We start from the raw sequence: 13,162 nt of genomic DNA on the forward strand, positions 1-13,162 counted from the left end.
TGTTGTTTTTTAATTGTATACATACTACTGGTACCTGTAAATGGAAAAGGTAAAAGAAACGCAGCACTTCACATTGAAGAAAATGTCTCGACCCTATGCAAAAAATATAATCCTCCTATTGTTTTACTTTATGCCTAGTCCTAATACACTGTTTAATGTCTAAACTGTACACTTTTGGCATTACTAATGTATGGTTGTATTGTTCTGTTTTTGTTTTGATCCTGATTTAAAGGTTTGCCCAAACAAGTTGGATAGTTCATGTGTAATTGTTTGATTATAAACAAAAGCGTTTAGCCTGAGGTGCCTTACAGACTGAACTCAGGGAAGAAAACACTAGTGTACAGCAGGGGGCGTGGCCTGTTGCTCACTCACTCGCCATTTTCCTCCTGTTGTTGTTAGCTTGCTAGCTAAACAAGCTAGCATCATCCGCGATAAAAATAAAGTCTGGAATAATTTACAGCTGGGTTATTGTAGCTAGTTAAACGCTACTTCTCCCCCGCCAGCATGGACGAGGAATACTACAGCGGAGGCGGCCGAGACTGGGAGGGCACGGGGGAGGCTCCCATGGTGAGACTTGTTGCTGACCAGAGAGCACAGTTACTAAGCTAACATTAGCTTAGCAACATTAGCTTCTCTGCAGCTGCACAAACTACTGGTTTGTTGTGACAACGCCACATTACCGGTCAGCTAACACACAAGTGATGTGTAAAAAGATATGACAACACAGATGCACTCATTAGATGTTCTCCATTTTTTGAGCCGGCTACAGGCTAACTAACTTTTGAGAAATGGAATCTAAAGTTGCACGTTAATTGTTGCACAGATCATTTATCATGTTCCTTACTATATTTATACTATTGTGCGTAACCATAAATGGTATTAGGGTTGTACAGATTAACATTTGAAAGCCTGCGGTAAAAGCTTAATTCAAATCTAATTGTTGCAGCTCTACATTAAACATAGCAATTTGTAATTGTGCAAACATTTCCAAATTCACAGTTAGAATTGGTTATGTTTAATGTAGAGCTGCAACAATTATATATTATCAATAGAATAACCACCTACTATTTTGATCTGTTATTCGTTATTTTTCATTCAAAAAGTCAGAAAAGGCATAAAGACATCCCGTTGGAGTATGAGATACTGGGATGGAGATTTTTCACTATTTTCTGACGTTTAAAGTAAAGCCTTGTCAGATTAATCGATAATGAAAATATTTGTCAGTTGCTGCCTCTGTTTAATGTTGCACCTGCACATTGAACAGTAAAAGATAAAGAGCAACATGAAGCACCCCATAATTGTTCTTAAGTAAAGTCCCTTTTGTTTGTGGACGTTAAGTAAACGTTCACCCTGTCAATGAGCACAATCAACAGAGTAAAACGTTTTCAACAACATTTGAACCTGATGATGCTAAAACAGTATACATAATGTATAACGTGTTTTTATGCGGCACTAGTCAATCTTCCTCTGACATCTCAATGTTGTTACCAATTTGAATGTTTCTGTAAGCACAAGAGCCAATATTGAAGCATAAACTCATGTATCGATTTTAATTTGTGAAGGAATATGTGGAAGGGGAAAATGATGGGAAAATCCAGGAAGATTGCCTGCAGAAATTCTCCAGTAGGGATTACATCATGGAGCCTGCCGTCTTCAACACGCTCAAAACGTAAGCACCTTTGCACATATTCTATAGTGTTTTTCTTCTATCAAGTTTGATTCTTGATTTTTTTTAAATGCTTTAAATATTCAATTTTTTTCTATTTTCTTTTTTAATTTAAAGCTCCAAAACACTGACTATAAACCAGATTCTAACCTACCTAAAAACACACAACACCTTTTAAACTGAGAATGAGAACCCAAAATAACTGAACACTGCACAGGAGTACTTCTGTGTTGGCCAATGTAAGATCAAACAACAACCCTAAAGACCCACTGAGATTATAACGATTGAAATCATATTCTTTTCAGATATTTCCAGTCCGGAGGCTCTCCAGAACACGTCATCGCGCTTCTCTCTGAAAACTACTCTGCTGTGGCTCAGACCGTCAACCTGCTGGCAGAGTGGCTCATCCAGATGGGTAGGTGTCAGGCTACATGGTCCTGCAGAATTTTCTGGGAAATAACTTCATCTTCACCCTCTGATTGTTACTTTCTTTGTCAATGATTGCCATTCATTAATATGTCATTTCTTTATTTTGACTGCAGGTGTAGAGCCAGCTCAGGTCCAAGAGCGAGTAGAAAATCACCTCAAGAGTCTCCTGATAAAACACTTTGACCCCCAGAAAGCTGATTCTATTTTCACTGTCGAGGGAGAGGTGAGATTTCTCAAGTGATCACACATCCTGAAGATGTTGTGTAAAAAGTGTCTCCTCATTTTTTCTTGTGTATTTGCATCAGAATATTGTCACTTGTAATGACCAGTTCTGTTTTTTTTTGTTTCCTGTATTTATCACATCTTAACATCTAGGTTGTAAATAAGCATTTTTTGCAAACTCCGACATGTTTACATCTGGTATTTTTATACAGTTAGTAATTAACATGCTCTGTTGCTAACACATAGATAAACAGTACATATAAGTTCAGCTTTAATGAACCAAACCAATCCACTGTCTTGTGTTTCAGACCCCTGCTTGGCTGGAGCAGATGATAGCTCACACCACGTGGAGAGATCTGTTCTATAAGCTGGCAGAGGCTCACCCAGACTGCCTGATGCTTAACTTCACTGTCAAGGTACGATCATATGAGGGGTAATACTTTGAGTATCAGTGAGGCAGTTTCTGGCCCTGTTGCATTTGTTGAATTTCCTCATCAGATAAATGGAAATGAATGTTTGGTGCCAAAGATGTATGTATAATTTTAATTAAATCTTCCAGAATTATGCTTAATCTAAAGTTTTGCTAAAGATATTATCATCATAAATGTTTTACTCTTTGAAAAATATACAAATGGAAGATTTGTATGCTGGCAGCTTTAGATGAATCCTCGTAAATTATGTTGTTCTGCAGATTAAACTATAGTTTAATGAATAAATACAATGACTTGATAGTTCAACGCTATAAAGACTCAATATGTTCAGCAGCTAAAGTCACTGTGTCGTTGCCTCTTATTAATGTTGGACCATTGTTTGTTTTTGTTATTTTTTACATTCTTATGCCTGAAAACACTTTTCAGAAGCGTCTGTATGTGACATCATGTGTTTGTGTTTAGCTCATCTCAGACGCAGGCTATCAGGGTGAGATCACCAGTGTGTCCACAGCCTGCCAGCAGCTGGAGGTTTTCTCCCGGGTGTTGAGGACATCTTTGGCCACGCTGATGGACGGAGGAGAAGAAAACCTGGAGAAGAACCTGCCAGAATTTGCTGTGAGGCTGCTAAATCTAATCTCCTAATCCTCTGTTTGCTGCATGTGATGGTCTTTGCTGAGTTTCTCCCTCCTCTCTCCTGCAGAAGATGGTTTGTCACGGCGAGCACACCTACCTGTTCGCCCAGGCCATGATGTCCATCCTCTCTCAGGAGGAGCAGGGCGGGTCAGCTATTCGTAGGATCGGACAGGAGGTGCAGAAGTCGGCACATGAGCGGTAACTTCAACTGTTTTCTATTGTTTCAGGGTGTATAAATTATAGTTATTCGGAATGATTTTGTAGAATACAACCAAGAATCCTCTCAAATCTGGATACTAATTCTAAGTTTGTGTTTATGTTACAGAGGTCACGATGCCAGTCAGATAACCCTCGCGCTCGGCACAGCGGCAGCCTACCCTCGGGCCTGCCAGGCGCTGGGGGCCATGCTCTCTAAAGGAGCCCTGAACCCTGCAGATATCACCGTTCTGTTCAAGATGTTCAGCAGCATGGACCCGCCTCCTGTGGAGCTGGTGAGGACGGAGTTTGTTTTTACCCTAACTGTTTCCTCTACATGCTCTTTAAGGTGCTGACATGTTTATTATTATATTTATTATTATTACATGTTTATTATTCTTCCTCGTCTATAGATCAGAGTGCCTGCCTTTCTGGACCTGTTCATGCAGTCACTGTTTAAGCCCGGATCAAAGATCAACCAAGACCACAAACACAAATACATCCACATCCTGGCCTACGCTGCCAGTGTGGTGGAAACGTGGAAAAAGGTACAGAGAACAGAGAACAGCTGCTGATGTGTCTGTGTTGTCAGAGCTTGTTGAACTAGGTTCAGACTGAAGGCTAAAGTGGCCCAAATGGGTTTTTTGTATAATTAAATCAGATCTGTTCTATCATGTCATCTATTGATAACAAATTCAATCTGATCTTTTCACGTTTATATGAGTTCCTAATAATAAGATCCAGGTTGTTGTTTTTTTGCAATGCAACCTCAGTTTGAGCATGCAACTTTCACATCACTCTGGATCCACGTCAGTTACAATGATGCGCTTGTGGGAGTCTTGTGGAGAGGAACTGACACGTAGTATAAAAAAGTAAAGCGGTCTCCATGTTTATCTTTTTTTGGAACATGCTGCTCAGTTCAGGGCTGTGACCAATTTACAGTGGAATCTGATATTGGTCACATTGGAAAAAAATTGTCAACAGAGAAACAACAGTTTTTTTGTTTTCTTTAGATTAACTGGCTATGGTTGTTCATCGTACATTTCTTATTTCCTTTAAAAATTCTCATCTATTTTCTTTTTGAACATTCTGTTTAACTACAGAACAAGCGAGTGAACATCAATAAAGATGAGCTGAAGTCGTCTTCTAAAGCCATCGAGACCGTGCACAACCTGTGCTGCAACGAGAACAAAGGAGCCACGGAGCTGGTGGCTGAACTGGGCACGCTGTACCAGTGCATCCGGTGAGAAGACCACGGAGACCCTGCAACGTGTTATTATTGTAAAAGAGGGAGGGAGGGGTTATATAAGAGACGAAACACACTTATAATGATCGCTTTGGGGGAAGAAATATTTATAAAAGGAGAATTTCAGTAGTTTGGTAAATAAATTAAAGATTGAAGTTCATGAGGGACTGAATGAAAAAAAATGTAAGATGTTTTCAATAATCCCCCAGATATTATTAAAGGACTTGGTTCCTCATCGCAACAGGCTTAGTATAATAAAAAAAATAATCTGATACGACTATATGAGTTTTGGTCCCATTTCCAAAACTGTCTCTATTTAAATACTTTGAGTATAAACATGTTACTTGTAAAACCAGTTTTCTATCTTTTGAAAAATGAGACGGCTGTGCAGGAACTTCGCCTAAAAAAAACAAAAACAGTATGATTTAAATCAGGAAACTAAGATCAAGCATTCAGTGACAGCTTTTACCACCGTTTTTAGATGCTTATCACTACAGAAGTGTTTTCATTTGTATACAAAATTATTAATATATATTGGCATTCTCACTTTTTGTTTATGTGTTCAGGTTTCCAGTGGTTGCTATGGGGGTTTTGAAATGGGTGGACTGGACGGTGTCCGAGCCGCGGTACTTCCAGCTGCAGACAGACCACACTCCAGTGCATTTAGCCCTACTGGACGAGGTACAGCATCACTACCATACACACACCTAAACATTTTATCTTTCAGTAAGCAGCTAAATCTAAATGAATGCTTCCTCCACACAGATCTGCACGTGTCACCAACTGCTGCACCCGCAGGTCCTCCAGCTGCTCATCAAGCTCTTTGAGACGGAGCACTCTCAGCTGGACGTCATGGAGCAGGTCAGTTAGTGTTACTGCAACGGTGATGAAGTTAACCAAAACGAAACCAAGCAGTGAAAATATATTATCATAAAACTATACAAAAACAATGTCCTTTTTAGTGAAACTTCCCTTATTGTGTCTATATATGCTATATCACAACAGAAAATAGGAGACAGCATGAATTTCTGGTAAATGACTATAAATCACAGTAATCCAAACAGACTTTACATTCCAAGAGATGCTGCATTATTATTGCAGCATTATTATAGTATTATTGTGTTGCACTGTTGGAGAAGCCTGTGACCTAAGATTTCTATCGACATAACTACTCTGTAGCTATGTTCGTATGACTAATAAAGAACCTTGAACCTTGCAATCTCTTCACTATTAATCTCTATTTTGTTTTGGGGTTGTCAGTGCTTCTTACTGCAGTATGTTGTAACTGTGAATGTTCCCCCCCCCAGCTGGAGTTGAAGAAGACGCTGCTGGACCGAATGGTTCATCTGCTGAGTCGTGGCTACGTGCTGCCTGTAGTGGGTTACATCCGCAAATGTCTGGAGAAACTCAACACGGACATCTCCCTCATTAGATATTTTGTCACTGAGGTAACGACTGCTTCTGATCTCCATTAGTGTCTTTAAATGAAACTTTTGCACCATTTTAAAGAATCTTTGCGTTCAAACAAACCAACAGATGGTACTGAAATGTTTCTCTCTGCAGGTGCTGGATGTGATCGCGCCTCCCTACACGTCAGACTTCGTTCAGCTCTTCCTGCCCATCCTGGAGAACGACAGCATCGCAGGGACAATCCGCATCGAGGGGGAGCACGACCCCGTGGCAGAGTTCATATGTAAGTGACCTGCTAACATTTTAACTCAAGGATAATCTGATGAAGTGAGGACGCCATGATCAACAAACAAGAGCTTTGCACGTACTCAAAAATAAGGTGGTGGTTTTCACACAAACAGTAAAGACTGGGAAAATAACGTCTGTTTTAAATGTGTTAACTTACTGTATAAGCAAAGATATGTGCATGAATATAATTTAAACTCCCTGTTTTTCAGCTCATTGCAAATCAAACTTCATCATGATAAACTGACACTGGAGGAGACTGAAGCAGAAAGACCAAACGGGGAGAAGATCTGTTCTCACCTAACGCTCTGCTGGAGGTTGAAGCACAAAGCTCAGAGACTGACTGTTCAGTGTTTCCAGGAGAACGATTTCTTTTTTATCGGGGCAACAACCAGGAAAATGGCACTGAGCTGATGGAGAACAGACTGGTCGAAGGAGAAGCCTCTGAAGATGCAGCTAAACATTTTCTTTTTCACCTGTATATTTGATTTTTCTATATTTTATGTTGCCTCAAGTAGTTTTAAAATAAAATCTTAAATATGTACTTTCTTTCATTACTTTTTTCTTCAGTCTTATAATTAACGTAACATTGGGAAACACACAGGGGTTAAATTGGGCCGGGGCTGTCCGGGGCTCAGCCCCGGCACATAGGACGATGCTCTGACGTCATCACCCTCGCTCATTTGTCATTTGTTTAAGCCATATGTTAAAACATCTCTCGTTCTTAATATAGACTTTATTTAGGGTCGATATGTGTTGACTTTACTTTAAAATAGCAGATCTCTGTGACATGATATCGTTTTTCCGCTTAGTGAACGTGTGTCTCTGCTCCGATCAGGAGCTGCAGCACCGTGTGTGTGTGTGTGTGTGTGTGTGTGTGTGTGTGTGTGTGTGTGTGTGTGTGTGTGTGTGTGTGTGTGTGTGTGTGTGTGTGTGTGTGTGTGTGTGTGTGTGTGTGTGTGTGTGTGTGTGTGTGTGTGTGTGTGTGTGTGTGTGTGTGTGTGTGTGTGTGTGTGTGTGTGTGTGTGTGTGTGTGTGTGTGTGTGTGTGTGTGTGTGTGTGTGTGTGTGTGTGTGTGTGTGTGTGTGTGTGTGTGTGTAGACATGTTTGAAAATGTAAAGTAAAGTAAAATGCTTCAATCTGGTGCACTTTAAGCACACATTACTAGAGACTAGATCTAGGGGGTACAACTCTAAACACCCATATGAAAAAGATCGGTTTACATTTTAATAATCAAATATGTGAACATAACCAATACCCTACCATAGCCAATAACAAATAAATGTATCTTTTATTTTTGTTGTTCATTCATATCTTATTTTACCTAGTTAAAATTTATTTATGCATATTTTTATATCTCTCAAGTTTTAAACGATATTTTTGGTTTACTGTCCTATAGTATACATTGAAATGATTTCAAACCTGTTTATCCAAATATTTATAAAGGAGTGCCTTGGAAATATTTGTTTACATAAATTGCATTTATCTCTCTCGCTCGCTCCCACGCCCACTTTGGCTGTGAGCTGCGGGCGCCTGATAAGCCAACACCCCCCATTTCATCACTTACAGCGCCCATCGTACAGGGCAAATGAAAAGTGTAACCGGGGTAAAAAGGGTGTTACCTTTACTTAATTATGAATGTTGTTACATCAAGGCTGAAAATTAGGATGAGCGCAAACAGTCAAAAAGGTTTTTTTCCCCCCCAGATCTGGCGCCCTAGGCGACCGCCTATGTCGCCTATGCCAAAAACCGGCCCTGTACACCATGCTAAATGTATGTCTGCATAAAGCTGAGTTATGATCAGTCATAATAACACAGAATTTGGTGATGATTAAATAGTTTACAGTGAGATTTACTCCCATACTTTTGGCCATACTCACGCAGCCCTACAAATGAATTGAGATTTCCACACAAATGTTCTTTAGCAAGTGTGCAGAGTAGTGTTGATTTAAAAAAGCAATTTGAAGGTTGGATATTTGTAAACCTTTTTTTATGTATATATATTAATAATTTAAGATGTAAATGAATTCCAGTTTATTTGTAGTACTTTCTATTTTTATTGTGACATTTGGTGGCATCAATGTGTGCATTTGATACAGATAATGGAGCAGTTGCTTTAGGGCCACAGTGTATATCCCTTAAGGTCAAATAATGAGATCCTCGACCTCCGCCCCCCTCTCGCACCTCCATACAGAGCCCCCCCCACATATCAAATCCCAATTTAACCCCTGGAAACACATAAAACTTTTTCTCAAGTATGGATTATGGCTCCACACATTAAGAGGACAAATAAAGACAGTTAATGACATCTATGCAGTAAACTGTGTAATAAAGTCACCACAGGACATATTTTACAGACATGTTTGAATCAGGTAAAGAGAGGAACATCAGTTTAAATGTTGTGTTTATTGGCAGTTTAAAAAAACATTTCCTTTTTTTTAATGTTTAGATTGTGTGAAAAGAAAATGATATCAACGTATTCTTAAAGGTGGGGTAGGTAATTTTGGAGAAAACCGGCTCGAGTGCGCTAGAATTTGAAAATACACAGCCGGAAAAAATCTGCCACTTCCTTACAGAGCCCCTCCTCCAACACACACGAACGCGCACATGACCAATGAGGGCACGAGATACGTTTGTGCACAGATGGAATGCTGACAGGCAGGTAGGCCATCCAGTTATTTTAGCCGACTGATTGGTCGTGCTTTTTACAGTACTACGGCTTTTTACAGCGCTACGGCTTCCACAGATGACTTTTTTATGGATTTTTTGTCAAAGCACTTAAGATATTCATTGCTATCGGGATGTTAAGAGCATTCCATGGAATATAACAAAAAGTGTATCTCGAGCCGGTTTCTCAAACTTACCTACCCCACCTTTAACTGCCAGTGCATTTAAGGCACACTTTAAACACCACACACTAAAAACATTCAGTGTTGGAGCAGTGCAGGACAAATTATAAGCTGTGTTCTTTGGCTGAGTCAGCTTGCATTATCTTATCTAAAAAAAAACAGCAAGTCTTCTTGATGTAAACCGAAGAATGTCTTGCATCTTTCCCCTCTCTAATATGGCTTTTCAGCAGGCTGAGCATGAATTTAGCAGAAATTAGCAATGATGTGTTTCAGCCCTTCTGATAAATGTATATTTGTAATCACTATCTGTGGTACGTTGATTCAAGCAGGTCTGAGGTCCAGCTGGAAGACCATGGCACTGAACTCTGATCCCCTGATAACAAGTGTAGAAAATAGACCTCGTGAATAAAATCAGAACATATTCCCTTTTCAACTTTTACACATAAAAGCCTTCCCTCTACCAGAGACAGGGAGAAGTGTGAAGTGACGCTGGTTCATCTACAGATATCCCTTGGGGACCACTGGGTCTCCGTACATGCAGTCCTCCTCCAGCGCCAGGTTGTAGGAGCTTCCACTTCCTCCCTTGTAGGCGCTGGTCACGATCCTGAGCCAGCCCTTCTCTCCCTGTGGAGAGGGGGGGGGTGAAACAGACACAATTTTGGATTATTGATCAATCATCATTATACTTTTTCAAGTAAAAATGCTTAAGAGTTTTTGCTTCTCAATTGTGAGGCTGTGCTGGTTAGTGGTAGTAACTTTAACAAACAATATGTAATTGTCTGCCACTGCGGGTCTCAGTCAAATCAATAACAAAAGAGAGAGTTTGGTGACATAGTGTGGGGCCATTCGAGTTTTTACAAATGATATATCTTTAATAAATATTGGTTTTGTTAGTTGAACAACAATGAATTTAAAGATGTCAACACAAATTTGGAAAAGTACACTACAAAAAGTCCAATTTGTATTTTCTTGACATTTTATGGACAAAACAGCCGTCAGAGTTTAGCTAAAGGAAGCCCAGGATCAGGCCACTGTTAGTCACACTTGATTAAACCACATGCACACAGTCTCAATGTAACTGATAAACTGCGCTTCCTGTTAATCTCTTAATAAATAAAACCTATGATATTTGTTCTTGAATTTAGAAGATTTTCAGGGTTTTAAGTGACATCCTATTGCACTGTATGAAGTTCTTCATTAGATCAACACTTACCCATGGCTCTCCCCAGGAGTTGCGTACAATCCAGTATTCCACACCGTTCTCCACTCCCCACCCTGCCACTGACACGATGTGGTTGATGTAAGGATCCTCCTGATATTCCATGTACAGACCTCCGGTGTATGCATCCAACGTGTCTGTGGCCATTATTCCACAGCTGGGGGAAACAAACAGAGCAGATTAAATATAAAAACAGAAAGATGTTGAAATACTGCACAACGAAACCAGGCAAAAAAAAAAGGATGAGGCCAACGCCATAATGTTTACCGAAATAAAATGTTTCAAACCTGACGGGTCCTCTGGCGTAGATCTCGGCCATCATCTTCTCCCTCCCGCTGACATTTCCAAAATCGTCCACTTTCCACAGGGTGTAGTTCTTCACAATGTTGCACACTCCAAAGGTGGTGCAGGTGCCACACTCATTGAAGGGTTTGCACTCTATAGAAAGAAACACAGAACATGTTACAGCTCAGACTTAGGAGGTTAGTGTTGTCAACATGCACCAAAAGACAATTCAGAATCAGAATCACCCTCATTGGCCCAGAAAGTGTCTTAATATGGAATTACTAATGTAATAGGTTGCTTTTAGACATAATGATTTGGTAATATTCATATTGACTGTGAATACTTACATTTTAAGAGAAACAGTGTGTCTAACCTATTAAAATATAAAGTTATTTACTCTGGTCTTTAGCTTGGTAGTTGTTGCAGGTCTCATCTGGGATGCCATGTTTGTTCGCATACTCCCACACTCCGCTGTGGTCTCCTCCGTGGCAGCTGCCGGCGTCCCCACAGTCCACCACATTCTGGACCGAGAGATAAGCAGATGGCCACGCTCCTTTCCTCTTGATGTTAATACGATCTGGTGACACAGCAAAAACAGAGAAATGAGAATTACTGAAAACCAGAGCAGTTTCTGTTAATCATTTCTGTGCAAAGAGGAAGTGGCACTCCGATGCTATATTAAAATGTGTCTGAAGAGTCATGTGAGGAGCTGCTATTTTACACCAACCCAAAATAATTGAGCCCCTGATCCGAAAAGCAATTTGATTCGTACCTGCCATGGCGCTGGTGCTGCCATGGGCCCAGCAGGAGCCGCAGTACTGGGGGATGTGCTGGTTGCGGGTCGTGCTCACAAAGTTGGTGCCATTGATGTTCCTCCAGTCCCAGGATTTGGGCAGTTCAGAAATGTTTAAATACTCATGAGGACGAGGAGCAGTCCTGTGAATGGAAAGGTGGTTAAATACATTAGATCTGTAGCAGCAACACACATTTAGGACTGCAAATAAGATTAATATTTGTATTAATCTACAGATTATTATCACAATTAATTATTTGGTGGATGATATTAAAAAATACAATTCCAAAACAGTTGCTTAATGTCCAAGGTGATTTTAAATCTGCCATTTGGGGATTTTTTTATTTTTACTTTGGCTATTTCCTGGAGCATATTGACATAAAATGATTTCTGGAATAATGGAACTGATTTGTACGGAAGAGGACTAGGACCACATGATAATTTATTTTTAGGATGTGACCAAAAGTCAGTTCTGAAAACAGTCTGAATTCTGAGCTTGAATACAGAAATCATTTTGTTTTACTTTTGGTCACATCCCAAATCATTTTTCTCATATGACCCTAATCCTCTTACGTATATTTGTGCCATTTCACCATGCATTTCCTCATTAAGATTGAGAATGATACTGCTTTGGTTGAACTGCTAACTTCCTCAACCTGTGATTCAGTATAACTCGTTGATATGCAAAAAATGAAAGTCACTTACAATCATTGTTTAATTTCGTTTAATTGTACTTGCAAGTAATGATACTCAGAGAAAAACAAGAATGATAGTAAACAAAAACTAACCATTTGAATCGAAATAACTCTCCAGCTACTTTTGTTTATTTCCCTACACCCAAGTATTTGCATTACATAACGTTGTATAAAGAGTCCCTCAGCAGAGGCTTGTTATTAAACTGCCAATAATATGAAGTTCCCTTATTTTTATGAAGCAACCAACAGCTATTTCTAGCTAACGTTAGCTAGCCAGCTACATACATTACCGTGTCCATAACCCTTAACTAACTTATTATAAACATGTCTCAGATAGTTTGAACTCACTTCTGCCCGAAGTCGTGTTTCCTCGGGGAGCGGACATAACACGGCTGCTTCTGGTTGAAAAACACTCCGGCGCTCACACAGGACAGAACGACCGAAAACAGGAGGACTAAACCGGTCAGAGCCATCTTTGCACCGAGCAGCGGCCGGCGGTCGTTAAGCTTTCGTTACCGGGGAGAGGAGGCTTTCAGGTGTCGCTGGTAGAGACGGTAGAGACCGAAGCCGGTAAGTGAGTCTGTGGAGGAACTCTGTGCTGATAAACATAAACCGCTACCGAGACTGCAGTCATGTGAACAGTAAATCACATCCCACATGCTTTACGAGGAAGTTAGTTTTTTTTGTTGCAGAACCACAGTCATGTGAACAGTAAATCACATCCGACATGCTTTACCAGGAAGTTAGGTTTTTTTTGTTGCAGAAGGATCTTGTACATTACAAGACAGGGAATTAATATAAAGA

The 13,162-nt window shown here is 40.1% G+C and overlaps 2 protein-coding genes across 3 annotated transcripts; one reads left to right on the forward strand and one right to left on the reverse strand.

Annotated features, from left to right (window-relative positions):
• The first annotated feature begins 382 nt into the window (after positions 1-382).
• Positions 383-7,061, forward strand: nelfcd (negative elongation factor complex member C/D). The gene is made up of 15 exons (XM_034139524.1): positions 383-567; positions 1,563-1,669; positions 1,972-2,081; positions 2,209-2,318; positions 2,626-2,733; positions 3,211-3,363; positions 3,449-3,579; positions 3,707-3,872; positions 3,990-4,124; positions 4,680-4,819; positions 5,389-5,503; positions 5,588-5,683; positions 6,130-6,270; positions 6,386-6,515; positions 6,730-7,061. Exons 1-15 carry the CDS (start codon positions 505-507, stop codon positions 6,762-6,764), a joined length of 1,740 nt encoding a protein of 579 aa, XP_033995415.1. The 5' UTR covers positions 383-504; the 3' UTR covers positions 6,765-7,061.
• Positions 7,062-8,825: 1,764 nt separating this feature from the next.
• ctsz (cathepsin Z) lies at positions 8,826-13,027 on the reverse strand. 2 transcript variants are annotated; one of them, XR_004556612.1, is made up of 7 exons: positions 12,707-13,027; positions 11,643-11,806; positions 11,268-11,447; positions 10,873-11,023; positions 10,580-10,742; positions 9,694-9,990; positions 8,826-9,640 (listed from the first exon to the last, which is right to left on the reverse strand). XR_004556612.1 is itself a non-coding variant. In XM_034139078.1 (6 exons), exons 1-6 carry the CDS (start codon positions 12,829-12,831, stop codon positions 9,865-9,867), a joined length of 909 nt encoding a protein of 302 aa, XP_033994969.1. In that variant the 5' UTR covers positions 12,832-13,027; the 3' UTR covers positions 8,826-9,864. The 2 variants fall into 2 exon arrangements, 1 of the variants encoding a protein (XP_033994969.1); XM_034139078.1 differs by having other exon boundaries at positions 8,826-9,990.
• Positions 13,028-13,162: the final 135 nt, after the last annotated feature.

This window comes from Trematomus bernacchii, unplaced genomic scaffold (genome assembly GCF_902827165.1).
Source record: "Trematomus bernacchii unplaced genomic scaffold, fTreBer1.1, whole genome shotgun sequence".
Lineage (NCBI taxonomy): Eukaryota > Metazoa > Chordata > Actinopteri > Perciformes > Nototheniidae > Trematomus > Trematomus bernacchii.

Bases quoted from the DNA above. Each gene is read 5' to 3' on its own strand.
- nelfcd (XM_034139524.1), top strand. From the start codon at position 505: ATGGACGAGGAATACTACAGCGGAGGCGGCCGAGACTGGGAGGGCACG. The intron at 3,364-3,448 runs GTGAGGCTGCTA...TCTCTCCTGCAG, and splicing joins AGAACCTGCCAGAATTTGCT to AAGATGGTTTGTCACGGCGA. The intron at 5,684-6,129 runs GTCAGTTAGTGT...TCCCCCCCCCAG, and splicing joins AGCTGGACGTCATGGAGCAG to CTGGAGTTGAAGAAGACGCT.
- ctsz (XM_034139078.1), bottom strand. From the start codon at position 12,831: ATGGCTCTGACCGGTTTAGTCCTCCTGTTTTCGGTCGTTCTGTCCTGT. The intron at 11,024-11,267 runs GTAAATAACTTT...TTCTTTCTATAG, and splicing joins CTACCAAGCTAAAGACCAGA to AGTGCAAACCCTTCAATGAG. The intron at 9,991-10,579 runs GTAAGTGTTGAT...CCCTCTCCACAG, and splicing joins ACTCCTGGGGAGAGCCATGG to GGAGAGAAGGGCTGGCTCAG.